Below are 17,645 nucleotides of genomic sequence, written 5' to 3' on the forward strand. Positions count from 1 at the left end.
CCTTTTAACTCACACTTGACTTTCAGAACTGAAAAAGTTATGCAGAAGATCTCCCTGTGAGTTTTCTTTGTCATTTTGCCCTGGATCTTTGTTCTTTGCATGCACAAATTATTTAGTATTTTGTCCAAACTCGCTTTGGTCTTATACTACTTTTTTTTTTTTGGTGTGTGTGTGAGATTATGTCTGGCTAGTGACATTGCTTACTGCTGCCCATTCTGGAAAGGTATTCAGCTGGAAGAGTCTAATTCCCCACGTGTTGACTGCCACCATGACAACAGCCAGACCAATCAGATTAACTCCCAAGCCAGCTTTCACCTGCAAAAACAGAATATATCAGAGTGCATCAGTGATACTTGGTCAAAACCAGTTAAAAAAGAAACAGAGAAGGAAAAGAAAGTAACAGTGGGCATGGTGAAGAACATATTTGTATGTATGTATACTTACTTATATATATAGTAATAAAATACATATACAACAACAACAACAAAAAAAAAGGACTGAGTATTACGTATCAGAGTGTATGTTGTGAGACTATTTAGGAGTGATAGTCAGAGGCTGATGCAGCTCATCAGAAAACTGCTTAGTTTATTGCTTGAACTTTTCAAGCATGTAATCAGAATGGATTTTAAACAACACATAGAAAAGGGATAACTGCATGATTAGTGATAATCGTGTGATTTAGCATGAAACTACATGATAAAACTGATTTCTTGTACTCTCCTGACTTCCCCAAGCACTCTACTGTTCAGTCTGCTTCTTCTGCAACTGCCGTTGTGCTTGTCCTAACAGGTCAGCACAAAGTCTTGTGTACTCCTGTTCTTTGATACCTGTTTGATCATTATATTCATAAAAATAAATAAATAAATAAACATGATAAATATGCATAGCCAGCTCTGTGGCATATCAGGAGAGAAGATAGCTATGATTTTATATAAAAACCAATACCATCATCATTATTAGTGGCTGTTGTGCATGGGTACAAGGTATAGGGATTGCGTGAAGCACGGGATGATATACCCAATCTCAGGACTCACCATATCTCTAATCTGGCAATGCCCATAACTGAAGACAATGGCATTTGGAGGATTACCCACAGGCAGCATCACCGCAAAGGAGATACACATGGTGACAGGAATCAGGGTGTATAAAGGATTGATAAGCAGGGTTTCTGACTGGAAGGAGAGGAGCAGGGAGAGAAGTTTTACTTAACCAGTAAAAGCCAGTGCTCATAAATAAGTTGAAAAAAAAAAAAAAACCTTCTCTGCTTTATATAAAGATAATAAGGTAATAATCTCAATCTAAGATAATAATCTCAGCTCCCTCATTTCTACACAAAATCATGAAAGTGTTTTTGTTTAATAGGTGGGATAGTGGTGTAATTTAGAGCTGGTAACTCTCAGAGGATTTCTCAGAGGATTGAGCTATTTAACACTGAAATAACTCCACAGTGGTTGGAGATTGCTACTGTTACGCCATCCTTTGTCTTTTTCCTACTTGTTCCCCATGTTACTCTGTGCTGTGTGTTCTTGATCTGATCACTGAGTACTGCTTCAGTCTTCCTACAAGAGAGATCGCAAGACATTGTCTTTATGAATGTCGATATTTCAGCCACAGAAGATACTGAAACCATTCTGTAAAGTCTTCCTAACAGTGGTTAAGAAAGAACTATAGAACCATTAAGGTTGGAGAAGATGTCTAAGATCATTTAGTCTAACCTTTCACCTACCACCAATATTACTTAAACAATGTTCCAAAGTACCACATCTACACATTTCTCAAACACTCAACCACCTCTCTGGACAGACTGTTCCAGTGCCCCACTATTCTTTTGAAGAGGAAATGTTTCCTAATACCCAACCTAAACGTTCCTTGGCACAGCTTGAGGCCATTCCCTCTCATCCAATCATTGTTATCTGGGAGAAGTCAACTCCCACCTCACAACAACCTCCTTTCAGGGAGTCATAGAACACTATAAGGTCTCCTCTGAGTTCCCTCTCCTCCAAACTGAACAATCCCAGTTCCCTCAGCAGCCAGACTCCTCATCAGCTTCATTGCCATTCTCTGGACATCCTCCAGGGCCTCAGTTTCCTTCTTGTAGTGAGAGGCCCAAAACTGAGCACAGTATTCGAGGTGAAACCTTAGCACTGCTGAATACACAGGGACAATCACTTCCCCGCTCCTGCTTGCTGCCCTATTTCTGACACAAGCCAGTATGCCTTTGGACTTTGCCATCTAGGCAGACTTCTGGCTCTTATTCAGCCTAGCACTAACAGGCACCCCCAGATTCCCTTCCTCCAATCAACTAATAAATATATAAATTCAGTAAAAATATTATACAGGACAAACCTGAATACTGATCCCTGTGGAACACTGCTCATGACTGACTGTCAGCTGGATTTAATTCCATTCACTAGCACTCTGGGCCCAGCCTTCCTGCCAGTTTTTTACTCAGCAGAGTGTATTTGCCCAAGCCTGATGAGCTGCCAGCTTTCTCCAGGAGGATACTGTGGGAGACAGTGTCAAATGCTTTACTGAACTCTATCTAAATAGACTACATTTCTCATCCACAAGGTGGGACACCAGGTCATGAAAGGAGATGAAGTTGGTTAGGCAGGACCTGTCTTTCACAAGCCCACATTTTCTGGGCCTGATTTCCTGACTGTCCTGCACATACCATGGAATCACACTCAAGACAATCTATTCCATAAACTTTCCTGACACCAAAGTCATCCTGACAGGCCCGTAGTTCCCCAGATACTCTTTGTTGTAGATGGAAATCACATGGGAAGCCTCCATTCATCTGGGACCTAGCTGTTTGTAGTACCAATTTGCACTGTGAGGAGGTAGTACGGGTGGAATGGATTTTTAGAGCAGTCTAAAGAATTGTTCTTGCATTAGAGCCTTCACTGGTGGTGAATTTTTGCATTTTAGTCTGTGTTGCTGTAGCCTAGTTCTATGGCAGAGGGAAAGTGTGTGCACAAGGTTAAGAGGAAAGCATCTCCTGGTTACTTTCAGGGTCAAAAGAAGAAAGCCTGTCTTAAGATGGAAGTTCAGACTACTGAAAGTAGATTACCACTCTAAATTTCTTTTTAGAAGGGTCTCTGTGAAGCACAGAGGTAAATTTGTACTCATAAGCCATACTAACACAATTACTTATTTTCATCTAACCCTATATTCATATTACCTCAGAGTTGTTCACATGATGTACTTAGGGACAATCTCATAAAATTGTTATAGCAGGTAACAATTCAAGTTCTACAGTCTTAGTAAGAAAAGCTTCACATTACATAAAAGAAAAGAAACGAGACAGTTTTCTGAAACTGCTATTCCAGTACAGAATGAAATTTGCATCTTTTTTCTCTGCCTTTAACATCAGTATCCTTACTTTTTCTCTGTTCCTCACAATAATCTCTTCTTTTGATGTTGTATGATAGTACACTTACCAGATCATCCCCTTGATCTCATTTTAATTTGATCTGAAATTCATTACTAGTCTTTCCTTATATGTGGTGAATGGGTGACTACTAACTAATGAATAACATATTTAAAATAACATTGATATTTGAAGATGTATTTAGACTCCACTATCTTGTCAACTGCATGGTCACCTTTCCTTGTATTTAGACTATCTATCCCTCATGGCAGGAGCTATATTTTTATACAGTCTTAGAAGTCTTGAATAAATTTATCAGGACTAAAACTACCTTTCAGGTTGTTCTTGTGAGGGTTGTTGTTGTTGTTGTTATTATTATTATTATTATTATTATTTGTGTGGGAGGGTGGGGATGGGGGGATGGGATTGGAGGCTAATTTTTGTGCAAACTGAGTGCTGCAGATCTAACAGGAAACAACAGACTAAAACTACTGTTGTTTGTACTCACCATGCTGCATAAAATAGGCAGAAATATGGTTATGGTTGCTGGATTGCTAACAAACTCTGTTACCAGGGACACTAAAATGCAGGCCAGTAGAGTTACAGCCCAGTAAGGAAGGCTGCTCAGGGACAGCATTTGGCGTCCAATCCATGTAGAGAGGCCAGAGATCTGAGGAAAGAACAGAAGCACATGAATGACTAAGTAGGATGTTTGTCAACCAGATTGTTTTCTTCAGAATGGTTTGCATAAGAGAAGGCCACCAGCAAGTAAACAAAATTTAGATAAATCTTTTCTCCAATACCTTTTTTTTAGTGAACCAGAATTCAGTGTGATGTCTAATAAAGAGTTGTCCATAGTACCACAGATATATGTTTGACAGTTAATAATAACAACCAAGGCTGATATTTTTCCCTTTCTGCAGCATGCGAAGTATTATAAGACGGTAATGAAGGATTGCATGATCTTAATAGAATTTTGAGATGAAGGTATGCAGATTTAGTTGCCTACAGAGAGGTGTCTGCAGGAGAGCTAGGTGTGTATTCATAAACTGTACTGCAAGGAGCTATATTCAATGCAGCCCAGAGCATGGCTTGTCTTATCAACACTAAGAGCATGACTGTACCTTGCATCCAGCTGCTAAAGCATAACCACCTCCAACCAACACTACAATTTCCCAGGGCATGGTCTTCTGGAAGTCCTTCCAGGTGATGATGGGGTCCAGTGTGTTGGTATCTGTTGACCTAGCAGCATCTCCTATATCAAAACAATGCATGTGCATGCTCAACACTGAATTGGATTTTATGCAAAGATCTTTGCATATTTCATACTAGTAGTAATAACATAATACTCCTGGTAGTTATCTTGAGAACTGTCTATGAGAGGTGAAAAAGAGCTTATCTTGTTTCTCTGGTTATCTCAGCTTCAGAAAATGCATCATACTCATTCCAAATATCCTGAACATTCCTTGGCTGCTATGTTGATGTGAATAGTTGTAAACCCTTCTGCTTTATGCTACCGCTTTTCAAGAGATTGTCTTCTCTGTTGTGTATATGCATGTGCAAATTATCTGTACATTACAAAGGTGGAGATACAGTGGGATTGTTTTCTGGAAGGAAGGCACTTGCTCTCTCCACTAAGTCATGAAACTTATTAAAGTGCATTTATGTTCCTAGGTTTTAGCTGATGACATTGTTTCTTTAGATGCATGAGTATATTATAGAAGTAAAAGACAGAAGGTGTTATTTTTCCTATGTTTTGCATGTATTTCAGTATAAAAACCAAACATGTCTATACCCATTTGTAATTTTTACATAACACTATGCAGGAAATTTGACTTTCATAAATGATTGCTGAAAGTCTGGCACAGCAAACTGATCAGCACTTTTGAACACCATCAACAATGAACGTGAAATATTAATCATTACTAGAAAGAGCACAAGAGGAGCAGTGCCAAAAATTACAATTGTCAGACAGTAACAACTGTTACCATTTTTACATCTTCTTTCTGAGATTATTTACTTCTTCCATGCAAATAATGACTAAACTATTTACTAGAATTTACATTCAGCCAATTTTGCAAATCTCTCTATTATAGCTCTCAACCTTTCCTAAAACTCATTCTCAAATTTTGAAAACTCTAAATACAGATAAAACCAGTTGGTAATCTGCAAGATGAGATTAAAGTAAAAGAAAACAAAATGAGTTTATTGTGAGGGTATTGGAAGAAATACCTCTACCCTTCCACAATTAAAATGTATTCTTCAAATAATTTGCAGAGACCAGAAAAATATAATTAAAGAAAAACTTGCCAGACATCTTTCTTGCCACATGTACTTTACCTTTTTCTTTTTTTCCAAAACATGGTTTTTTTGCTGGAATGAGGAAAAGGAGGAAACCAAGAAAAACAGAAACAGTGGCATCAGTCCGGAAACCTTTCCTAAGAAAGAAGCAGTGGAGTTATCATAAAAACCCACTTACAAAGCTTTCCTAATCTAGCTCCTAACAATTACAGAATCCCAGAATTGCAGAATGGCTGAGATTGGAAGGGACCACTGGAGATCATCAGGTCCAACCTCCTGCTCAAGCAGTTAGAGCTGAATTTGTATTTCCACATCTGAAGTCTCAGCAACAACCTTCTAGAAAAATATATCTTCACACCAAGGATACAGATATGATTTTAATTCAATACAGAAATATCTATCCATTAGCTAACTGCAGTCATTATCAATATTTTTTAACATTCTAGTGAAAAAAGAGATCCCTTTTTGTTTAAAAATTTATTAATTTATATATGCAGAAAAAAATAAGCTTACTAGAATCAGTAAAGATTAAAGATAAAAGATTTACTAGATCAGTAAAGAGTAAAACCCATTCTCGGGAAAAGACAAGCCTAAATGGTCCTTAGAAATGAACAACTGTGTTATTTAATTAAACAACTAAAATTCAGTTTGATAAAATACTTTGAGATGTGTCAAATTTCAAATACGCTGATGAAATCCCAAAAGTAAAGACCATTTTTAAAGCAAAATTGGGGTAACGTATTAAAATAATTTTATGCAGTAGAAATTTGAAGAAAAAATAATTTATATAGTCTTTGTTATGTACTGTTTGTTAAAGTTACTTAGATTTATTTTTCAGTATTATTTACAACTAAAACAATAACATTACTTGTTTCACTTTTCTGTCTAATATTCAACGAAAATAGATATTTTCTTGATTAACTTTATTTTCTCAAAAATATATTGTTCTGTCAAAATATTGTTCTTTCAATATAAAATTGAAAAAAAACCTAACAATTTGAATAATACCATCAGTATATTCCAGTGGTAGCATCTCTATGAATGCATTAAACTTCAGCATCTGTCCTTCCCACTTTTTACATTGGAAATATGCTTTAATTTGCCTGCTTAGTTCCATCTGCCTTACTCATAAAGAAGAAAACAGTTTGCTGCTGTGTAAACAGCTGTAGTTTAAAAAATGAAAATTCTAAAATTTAAACAAAAACTTCTGTTTTTACTACTTTGTTAAAAGTGGATAATAACATCTTATAGACAAAACTTATGACATAAAGTCTGCAGATGTAGTTGCTTGAAGAACTTCACTTACTTTTCAAAAAATGACGACCAGCCTGGTACAAAGCCAGGCTCACGAGTAAACCAAAGCAAGGTCATCAAGATGAAGATAAATCCAGTCACCATCTCAGGATAGCTAGAAACAAGATCGAACAAACTAACTATATAGGTGTCAGTATGAAAACCTGAGAGCAGATTTGAGAAGAAGTAAAGAATGAGAAAGGTTATCATAATAGAAGTTAAAAAAAAAAAGAAGGAAATCAGAAAAGAAAATTAATTTGAATTAAGGAATGCTATGTTTGGTTCTCAACTGATAACCAGATAAACTCAGTTAAAAAGTGCTAAAAATATAATTATCTTTATTTTCAATTCAGTTTCTCATGGGCAGGTACTAAAGGAAAATATTTCTAAATGTTTGTTATGTGTTTGTGTTATTATGTGGTGAAATGTGGTAACAAGGTAAAGCTCATGTTTCTATCCTGCTGTAAGCACTTCATATTGAATCTTTTAAAAAGTGCAGTAAGCATATATTATTAAGCTTATATCAATATATATAAATATTTGCAAATCAAAATGTAATTCCAGACAAATATTTTTGCACATAGTCCTGCCTAGAAAGGCAAATTGTTTACACAGGTTGATAGTGATAGAATCAGGGGGAATGGTTTTAAACTCAGGGGAGATTTAGTTTAGATGTTAGGCGGAAGTTTTTCACTCAGAGAGTGGTGACACACTGGCACAGGTTGCCCAGAGAGGTTGTGGATGCTCCATCCCTGGAGGCATTCAAGGCCAGGCTGGGTGTGGCTCTGAGCAGCCTGGTCTAGTGGTTGGCGAGCCTGCCCATGTCAGGGGGGTTGAAACTAGGTGATCTTGAGATCCTTTTCAACCCAGTGCATTCTGTGGTTCTATGAAATTCCTGATGTCTGTTTCACCTGATATTTCCGAGTTTCTTATATTCTTCATGAATTCTTCTCTCTGACATTTCTTCCCGTTTGGTTTTCTTCTTCTTGCTCACAGAACAGGTTTCCTTAAAACTGAGGTAAATAGCACAATAAAATTAGACAAAGGCATTGAGTGAAATGGAAAGCTGTAATGAAATAACAATAAAGAAAAAACTGATAACTCCAGTTGCCATTCTTCTTGGGTAAAGTTGTGATCAGGGCAAGGCCTGAGGCAACAGGAAGGGAAACTATTGCTTGTGACCTTTTACCCTTCCTATCAGTTTCCAAACCAAGAGCAAGACCACATTGCCTCTGCCACAGAGACCAAGACAGTCAATGTGCTTTCTCTTGGTGAAAAATGTCTGTACTTCTGCCAGGTAAAGACAAGCACAAGTGCATTTAATATTTGAATGCACTTAAACCTGCTGTACATTTATATGGGAATTAGGCAAAGCACCTAGTTTATGCAGCTTAGCCTTCATGCTATAGCAATACCTAGGCATACCTACTTGAAAGCAATATACTTTCAAGTTCAGTTAAGCTTTTTTTTTTTTTTTTAATTCTTTCCTGTTGTGTCCCTTTGCTATGCTTTGGGGCACAACCCTGCTTTTTTGCTCTAGCTGTACCATCTACTAGGCAGAGATGTATGGGGTGGGTTGGGAACCTTCTGCAGCTAAGCCAGCCTAAAATAGGTTGCAGCAGCTGTAAAAAAAAAGTATGCTGAGAGTGAAATGGTCTGCTTTTTAAGTTTCTGCTATTTTAATGTCTAATTCTTAGCCCTACAAGAGAGAGCTATGTTACCACAGTGTCTAAATGGTGCGTTTGATAAAGGTCAAATTATCTACAGAGTTTGGGTAGCTGAAGATGCAGGTAGACCATCTCTCAATTAACAAAAATATCTCAAACAATTGTCATGTCCCTTTCAACTGAGCAGCTATGTGTTTCTTGTTTTAAGCACACTTAACACTCTTGTGCACATATTTAATTTTCCTTGCAAACTTTGCTCTTAGACTCCAGTAAAAATTCACTAGCAGTAATGCAGCTGCGGGAAGAGAAAAGGAATATGCTTTTTATGGCCACTTCTACAAGGACAATTCTACTCCTAACTCTGCTTTTCTGGCAATAATAATTTGCTGGGTCTATTCCCCATCCTTTGAGTTAGCCTAGAAAGTACAATTAAAGTCTGAAATGTTTCAATCAGACCAAGTCAGATTGACAACACTGGACTTCCTAGCAGGAAGGACACACAACACGAACATTGCAGGAATTCAATAAATATTTACGTATAAGCATTAACAGCTGTTCCAACATGTTCTCAGTGTTGCTAGGCTTAGAAGTATGTGAAGTTATAGCATTGTATCCGCATGCTTAACATAACACATTCTTTAATGACTTTAAATGAACAAAGATTTAAGAGGTTTAGAACCAACCAGCACTTCTCAAGAAGTCAATAGTGGTTCAGTCTCTGGTATTATCTACAAAAACATTAATCAGCATGAGGTCTTGGATGCAGTGTGGAATTTCAGTGACTTTTATTTGAAAAAGCAGATTGAAGGTTGTGTGTTAGGGCTTGTTTCCACTGAAGATTAAATAAATAAATAAAATTTAAAGAGAGAAAGAGAGAAAGAGAGAAAGAGAGAGAAAGGAAGGAAGGAAGGAAGGAAGGAAGGAAGGAAGGAAGGAAGGAAGGAAGGAAGGAAGGAAGGAAGGAAGGAAGGAAGGAAGGAAGGAAGGAAGGAAGGAAGGAAGGAAGGAAGGAAGGAAGGAAGGAAGGAAGGAAGGAAGGAAGGAAGGAAGGAAGGAAGGAAGGAAGGAAGGAAGGAAGGAAGGAAGGAAGGAAGGAAGGAAGGAAGGAAGGAAGGAAGGAAGGAAGGAAGGAAGGAAGGAAGGAAGGAAGGAAGGAAGGAAGGAAGGAAGGAAGGAAGGAAGGAAGGAAGGAAGGAAGGAAGGAAGGAAGGAAGGAAGGAAGGAAGGAAGGAAGGAAGGAAGGAAGGAAGGAAGGAAGGAAGGAAGGAAGGAAGGAAGGGAAGGAAGGAAGGAAGGAAGGAAGGAAGGAAGGAAGGAAGGAAGGAAGGAAGGAAGGAAGGAAGGAAGGAAGGAAGGAAGGAAGGAAGGAAGGAAGGAAGGAAGGAAGGAAGGAAGGAAGGAAGGAAGGAAGGAAGGAAGGAAGGAAGGGAGAAAGAGAGAGAAAGAGAGAGAGAGAAAGAAAGAAGGAAAGAAGGAAGAAGGAAAGAAGGAAAGAAGGAAAGAAGGAAAGAAAGAAGGAAAGAAAGAAGGAAAGAAAGAAGGAAAGAAAGAAGGAAAGAAGGAAAGAAGGAAAGAAAGGAAAGAAGGAAAGAAGGAAAGAAGGAAAGAGGAAAGAAGGAAAGAAAGAAAGAAAGAAAGAAAGAAAGAAAGAAAGAAAGAAGAAAGAAGAAAAGAAAGAAGAAGAAAGAAAGAAAGAAAGAAAGAAAGAAGAAAGGAAGAAAGAAAGGAAGAAAGGAAGAAAGGAAGAAAGAAGAAAGGAAGAAAGGAAGAAAGGAAGAAAGGAAGAAAGGAAGAAAGGAAGAAAGGAAGAAAAGGAAAGAAGGAAAGAAGGAAAGAAGGAAAGAAGGAAAGAAGGAAAGAAGGAAAGAAAGAAAGAAAGAAAGAAAGAAAGAAAGAAAGAAAGAAAGAAAGAAAGAAAGAAAGAAAGAAAGAAAGAAAGAAAGAAAGAAAGAAAGAAAGAAAGAAAGAAAGAAAGAAAGAAAGAAAGAAGGAAAGAAGGAAGAAGAAGGAAAGAAGGAAAGAAGGAAAGAAGGAAAGAAGGAAAGAAAGGAAAGAAGGAAGAAAGAAAGAAAGAAAGAAAGAAAGAAAGAAAGAAAGAAAGAAAGAAAGAAAGAAAGAAAGAAAGAAAGAAAGAAAGAAAGAAAGAAAGAAAGAAAGAAAAGAAAGAAAGAAAGAAAGAAAGAAAGAAAGAAGAAAGAAAGAAAGAAAGAAAGAAAGAAAGAAAGAAAGAAAGAAAGAAAGAAAGAAAGAAAGAAAGAAAGGAAAGAAAGAAAGAAGGAAAGAAGGAAAGAGGAAGAAGGAAAGAAGGAAAGAAGGAAAGAAGGAAAGAAGGAAAGAAGGAAAGAAAGAAAGAAAGAAAGAAAGAAAGAAAGAAAGAAAGAAAGAAAGAAAGAAAGAAAGAAAGAAAGAAAGAAAGAAAGAAAGAAAGAAAGAAAGAAAGAAAGAAAGAAAGAAAGAAAGAAAGAAAGAAAGAAAGAAAGAAAGAAAGAAAGAAAGGAAAGAAAGAAGGAAAGAAAGAAGGAAAGAAGGAAAGAAGGAAAGAAGGAAAGAAGGAAAGAAGGAAAGAAGGAAAGAAGGAAAGAAGGAAAGAAGGAAAGAAAGAAAGAAAGAAAGAAAGAAAGAAAGAAAGAAAGAAAGAAAGAAAGAAAGAAAGAAAGAAAGAAAGAAAGAAAGAAGAAAGAAAGAAAGAAAGAAAGAAAGAAAGAAAGAAAGAAAGAAGAAAGAAAGAAAGAAAGAAAGAAAAGAAAGAAAGAAAGAAAGAAAGAAAGAAAGAAAGAAAGAAAGAAAGAAGAAAGAAAGAAAGAAAGAAAAGAAAGAAAGAAAGAAAAAGAAAGATTTTAGCCTTTTAATTTGGAACTAAAAGGCTCAGGAGACTCTCTGAAGGACGTGGAAGTTATTCACCTTTAAATTACCTCTTCAAATCTACTCAAGGTCAGCAGCAAGCAGAATCGATTATCATTTTATTCATTGTTGTAGGTGAAATAAATTAGTGATGTCAGTTCATCTTACTTTTAAGAGTAAACTAAATCAAATTAAGGCCACTTTAATTCTGAATAAATATGTATGCAACACAATTTAATGTAGATTAACTAATCCACTCTAAATGCACATACTTTGTCAATTTTCATTAACTTTGCTGAGTGCCTCTGCAAAGAGAATACACAATACAAATGATATAGGAGTCTAAAAATTGTTCTTGTTTTGGGACCCAGGGACTTGCTGGTATCAAGGGTTATTTACCTCTTAGTCTGAGTGATCTTTTTCCTTTAAAATCATATATATATAAATGGAGTTTGTTTACCATTAATTATAACTGGTCTTATAGTAACTTCATCTATCTGGAGGCAGATCTGAAAAGTAATTTGTTCAATTGCCAGTATTTTTTTTTTATTAATCTTTTCAGTTGTATTTTTTTCAAAAGGTCTTTTGTCAAGATTTTTAGCCCATAATGAGACACAGTTATGAAAGTTTAAATAAAAATCATTTGAATAAAGATTTCCGTCAGCAATACCTAAGCACTTCACTCTTGAGGAACGATAATGTGAATTGATGTTTATCTGTCACAACTGAAAAATACTATTTCCTCTTATAATTGTTTCTGTCAAGACGGAAGTTCTACCTTAGCTTTGAATTAGAAAAGCTCTTATGAGATCCACTATGGTAAGGTCAGTGATGCCGTGCTTTTGTAATCAATGCATCTTGAACATCTTGCACTTACTTGCAGCCCAAGAACAACCAATGCATCCAGAACCAAGTAAGGACCAACATGATGAGGGAAATGGGGAAACTGAACAAAAACCAGGTTCCAAAATTCACCACTTCAGCATTTGGGTATTGGCTGTAAAGTTAAAAAAATGATATGTAAGAGTTTAGAATGGTAAAAGGACACATCCAATATGCACAGATGCACAAACATATATTTATGTAGGTATACCTGTCATAGCATGACAGAAACATTTCATCAGTATATAAATGTAAAAACACTTGTTCATAGTAAAGCCATTTGTCAAAATATGCCAGTCATTGACCATGCCCGAGATGAGCCAGATAGAACTTCAAACTTTTAAGATCAGATGGACTAGATTCTCTATCCAACGTCAAAAATCATTACAATTATCAGGAATGAAATCCTGTCTCCATCTGAGTTTACTGCTCAAAGTCTTCCCAGTGTCAATAGAACTAAGAATGATTTCACTCAGAATCTCCATATATGTCTTATTCTGGGTCACAACAATAATCACTATAGTATGCTAGATTCTGATAAAGATGTCTGATATGTGCATTTGATGGAAGTGTCAGAAAAGCAAGTTCTTCATAAATACTGTGAAATCCAAATTCTTGGGCTAAGGATGGGTTCTGAATTTAGTTGTTATAGCTGCTGCCATTTCAAAAAGTCAAATGCAGTATAACGTTACAGCCATGGCAGCAGTAGATGATGAGAATCAGGTCTGAGCCTGATTACATATCAGTGTATGAGGAGAAGTTCCATTAGCCTTCTGACAGAGATGATATTTATGCCTTTGAGAGCTCTGGACATATGTGGTAGAGGAAATATTTAGCACTGAGCTGCTTTCTATCTTCTATGAAGCAAAGGCCACATTTCTAATTGTACGTACTTCCGCACTGCACACTGAACAAGTGTTACCAATGATGCCTATAGGTTCACTAGGAGAACCAGCTTTGTAAGAAGCCAAAAAAATAACTTGAAGCAAGTTTTATGACTTTTCACCTTTTGAATGAATATCTCTTTTTCTTCATTCTTTTGTCTGTATGGCTTTAGTAAGTGTTTAATTTCTGAAGGTACCTGCTCCCTTCTTGATAATCAATTTTCAATATCGGAAGAAGTTGCTCAAGAAAAATGTTGAGAAATTTTTATTTTGCATGGGAGAAAGATATGGGCATGTATTAACTTAAGCTCCCCCTTACAATTTTTAATCGTTGGCAAAAAATGTTTGAGTGGGGAAGGAAACAAAATTGTCTTTAGACAATATGTTTTAGTAGAGTTCCCTGAGAGAATAAATAACCCACAGAAAAGGCCACAGAGATGATAATGACCAATCAGATTTCCACCCACAGTGTCACTTACTTGTTGAAGTGCTCTAAGAATATGAGGCTAGTTGAAGTCCCAATGATGGTTGTCAGTCCTCCAATGGTTGCTGCATAGGAGATACTCAGTGAGAGGCATTTGCAGATCATGTGATCGTGTCTGGACTGATACCGGTACTTAGTGCTCAGGTCCAGTTCAGAGGGCTTAGGGGGCAGGACTAGTATCTGAGCCTGTGAGGAGATACACTGATCAAGGAGAGCAGGAGATTAAAACATTAGCCCACTCCCAAACTTCTCTAATGCCAAGGCACTACTCATAAGAGGGAGCAGATTTTCCTCTTCATTGTTATTAGTTGGGATCAGACCTACAAACCTGTCTAGGAGCCTGAAATCACCTGATCTGTGACAGAAATACAGCATAGACAGTAATCAGACTTCTGGCCACAGTTTGGGTCTGCTCCAGTTCTGACTGGAATCTCAGCTGGATACCAAAAAGTCTTTGTGGGCTGCAGAGGCAGGATGCCAGCACTGCAGCAGAAGGAATCTGTAATCCTTGAGGCTTATGAGCAGCAGCCAGACAAATGCTTGCTGGACTTTTTGCACTCGGACTAGCTCAGGGCTTCTCATTAAGAATGATTCGCAGAAAGCACATGAAACAGTCTGGGTCACGAAAGAAAAAGATAAAGAAAAATACTGCACCAAAAGAAGTTTTCTTAGCAGTGACAGGAAAGGTTCTGTGCTACTAAATCAAGCAGTTATACTGTAAAGGTACAGAAACTCAGAGCACTTTACATGCAACTAAGGCTGTAATTTATGTTCAGGAAAAAGATATCAAGGGAGTCAAATAGATCTGATAAATCATTAATTTGGATTTGAGTTTATATCATGAAATCAGTCATGCTGTAAATTTTTCATCCTTGTCAGTGCTCTCTGGTTCATAACCCTGTAGGTTGAAAGTGTACCTACAAAATAATCAGTGAATGCAAATGGGAAATGTGTTCAGGAGGAAACAAAATATCAGGAGTAGTGCATTAGACTTTAGTTTAGAAACATGCACTTAGATTCATTTGAAGTAATAATGCAAATGCATGTGTTGATTTTAGTCTAATCTTTTTTGAACATTAGCTTATGCCATTTAGGAATTACATAACTGCAGTAGAAAAAACAGTCCCTCTTTGGTTCCACTGAGGAAAAGTAGAAATACTGCAGTCAACTAAAGTAGCAGAGGATTTTGATGGAGAATATTTGGCAGTACAAAAGGAGATGGCTACTAAGTCTGCTGAACACATTTGTTGTACAATTAAATGATTCATGTCTGGTGTTATTTTAGTTCCGAGTAGGACACTGTGAGTCAAGGATTGCTATTTGTTTGTTTGTTTGTTTGTTTGTTGTTACACTATTTTCCAGGAAGGCTTTGCTGAAATAAAGTGGATAGAACAGTGAAACAAGAAGGGAAACTTGTGGTTACATTACTGAGTACAAAGCTATTTGGAAAGGTCTTATTGGAAGATGGCCATATAAAAATGCCTATGCTGGGGGTTCCAAATGGGAACAAGAATTAGCATAGAACTAAAATGGAACTGCTGTAAGATGATAGAGATTGATTTCATGAAAAGCAGCTTATAAGGAACAAAAATGAAGCAGTGACAAACAGGCAATGCTCACCTCTGTACCTTTTTTCACCCTTCATTTCTAACATCTCTTTACCTGAGGTAGGTGCTGCCCATTGCTCTTGGATTTCGTCATTCCAATTGGGTTGGCTATCATGTGCACACTATTCATAGTCTGTAAGGAGGCAAATGCCTTTAGATTAGCCTTTCTTCTATTCCTGGGGGCACTTTGATTAGGACTGATGATGCTTTGTAAAACTTATGGATTGTGGGCTTTCAAAACAAACCAAAAAACATAGAAAAAGGAAACCAAAACAAAGCAAAACTACTGAAACTTCAGCTATAAACTTTACACTGGAAAAACATGAGATTATTTTTTTAAAATACTGCCTTTATTTTCAAGGGATGTTAGAATTCAGAAAAAATATATATTTCTGTTTTCTCCGTCTGCCATGTAGCAGAATCTAACAGTTCCTTTGCTAGAGATGATGACTTTGTAAGACATGTAGTTTGTTCTAACTGAGGCATCTCAACTTCAGAACTTGATGGTAACTGTCAATAAAAGTTCTTACCTGAACTTCCTAAAAACTGGGAGTCTGAATGGAATTATTAGTTTACTGACTGGATCCTTGGTGGTACTTGAACCCTACAGCATTAAGGTTTCCCATTGTGATTTGTGCAAGCAGACTAAGAGGAAAATACAAAGCAGGACATTCTGTGCTTTGTACTCTCTGACAAAAACCACTTCTTGTTTGAAATAAAACAAGAAGTCATTGTAGAACCATGTGGACTGTGCTCTGATGACATTACCAGATAGCATAGCTCAGAAGATACAGATAATACCTATGACAATACCTCTGAATGCATCAAGGAGCTGAAGTCAGTAGTAGTAGTGCTGAAAGTAAAGAAAGGAAAATGTACTGTAAAAAGGTCTATTCACCCAGCTCCCCCAAATGGTGCAAATCATGAGAAGGAGACACAATGCCTATTGAAATGGTGAAGACTGCCAGTTAGTAGTATGTCTTTTGTAGCACCTTGGGCAGATACATGGGAACAGTTACTGTGCTCCATAGGATTGTCTCGAGCCTAGTAGCAAGGTAATTCCACTTCCAGCCAATAGAGTTGTATGTATTCATAGTAGTATATATTCTAGGAATTGACTGTATTCACCGTGAAGTGTATTACAGGGCAAGTCATGTTGTTCTACTCAAGTTCTTCCTCCACCAGCCTCTTCAGTGCTTTTTTTTTTTTTCTGAGCACCATCCTATGTCACACTAAAACTTCCACTAAAATCTGTTGTGAGTAGCCTGTGGTCCATGCAAACAGTACAGTGAGCTTTTACTTTGCCATTGAAATCAGATTTAATTTCAGAATGCGGGCTACTTTTCTTTTCCCAATAAATTTCAAGCTTTTTTTCCAAGTAATACTATTTTAATAATAGTTCTGTTATGAAATATTGCTCACATATTTTTCAGTAAGTCTTAAAATAAATTAATGGCATAATACCAAACTGAAAGGGTTCTTTTATACTGAAGAAAATATGTCTGGGATAAAAAGAGAGGATAAAAAGACAGAATATTAGAGAGCTCATAAGTCTCCAAACTAATAAGAAAACTATTTAGAACTTGCAAGCTAACTTAAAGTTATTAACATGAGCCATTTGAACAATAATGCATATTTTAAAGAAACTCTTAAATGGTGTAACCAGAGATTATTTCTCTTTTATTTTATACTCATGTGAATAAAATAGAAGGAGACCAAGAAGAAACTGTGTATTTTAACATCACACCTTTTAAGAAGATGCTTCTCAGAATTTAGCCTGTATAGTAGTTTGAGGACAAGAACTTTGCAGTCTCCCATGTATCTGATTCATTTATCTGATAACTCAAAATTAACTAAAAAATTCTTTCATATATCTGTTATTATTTTAACAAAAATAGAGACCTGGTTGAAGCTATAAGTGTTTTAAAATTCTGAAGATGTTTGGTTGTATTCAAATAAATCTTATACCATTTTTTTTTCCCCCCTGCCATCATCTGTTTCTTGAATATCCTTGGCAGTTAAGGCTTCCCTCAAGAATCCTCTGTAACTGGGTATTTCCTTCACTTTATAATGATAATAATGTTAAAAAAAAAAAATTCTGGCAAACTTCAGTGAGATCCTGACTGTTACTTCACTCCCATTTCTCATATCAGCCTTCTTTGTCAGTTACATCTGATATATAAAACTTATATATAAAACTTATATATAAAACTTATATATAAAACTTATATATAAAACTTTAATTTATAAGCTTTTGCATGCCCTTCCTGCTCTATTCCTCCGTTCATTTCATTGCAACCTGTGTAGGGCTCA

The 17,645-nt window shown here is 36.5% G+C and overlaps 1 protein-coding gene across 1 annotated transcript in view; it reads right to left on the reverse strand.

Moving 5' to 3' along the window:
- Positions 1-17,645, reverse strand: part of SLC13A4 (solute carrier family 13 member 4) — a 33,296-nt gene continuing 15,651 nt past the window's right edge. The window contains exons 6-16 of the mRNA XM_065742653.1: positions 16,146-16,185; positions 15,388-15,465; positions 13,721-13,911; positions 12,353-12,472; positions 7,879-7,980; positions 6,981-7,082; positions 5,714-5,811; positions 4,498-4,628; positions 3,882-4,043; positions 1,035-1,172; positions 1-315 (exon numbers count right to left, since the gene is read on the reverse strand). Of these exons, the coding sequence (XP_065598725.1) occupies positions 178-315; positions 1,035-1,172; positions 3,882-4,043; positions 4,498-4,628; positions 5,714-5,811; positions 6,981-7,082; positions 7,879-7,980; positions 12,353-12,472; positions 13,721-13,911; positions 15,388-15,465; positions 16,146-16,185 (1,300 nt within the window). The 3' untranslated portion in view covers positions 1-177. The remainder of the gene's footprint in view (positions 316-1,034; positions 1,173-3,881; positions 4,044-4,497; positions 4,629-5,713; positions 5,812-6,980; positions 7,083-7,878; positions 7,981-12,352; positions 12,473-13,720; positions 13,912-15,387; positions 15,466-16,145; positions 16,186-17,645) is intronic.

The sequence above is a fragment of the Cyrtonyx montezumae genome, unplaced genomic scaffold, assembly GCF_038088225.1.
Source record: "Cyrtonyx montezumae isolate F1298 unplaced genomic scaffold, pur_monq_1.0 scaffold_3, whole genome shotgun sequence".
Lineage (NCBI taxonomy): Eukaryota > Metazoa > Chordata > Aves > Galliformes > Odontophoridae > Cyrtonyx > Cyrtonyx montezumae.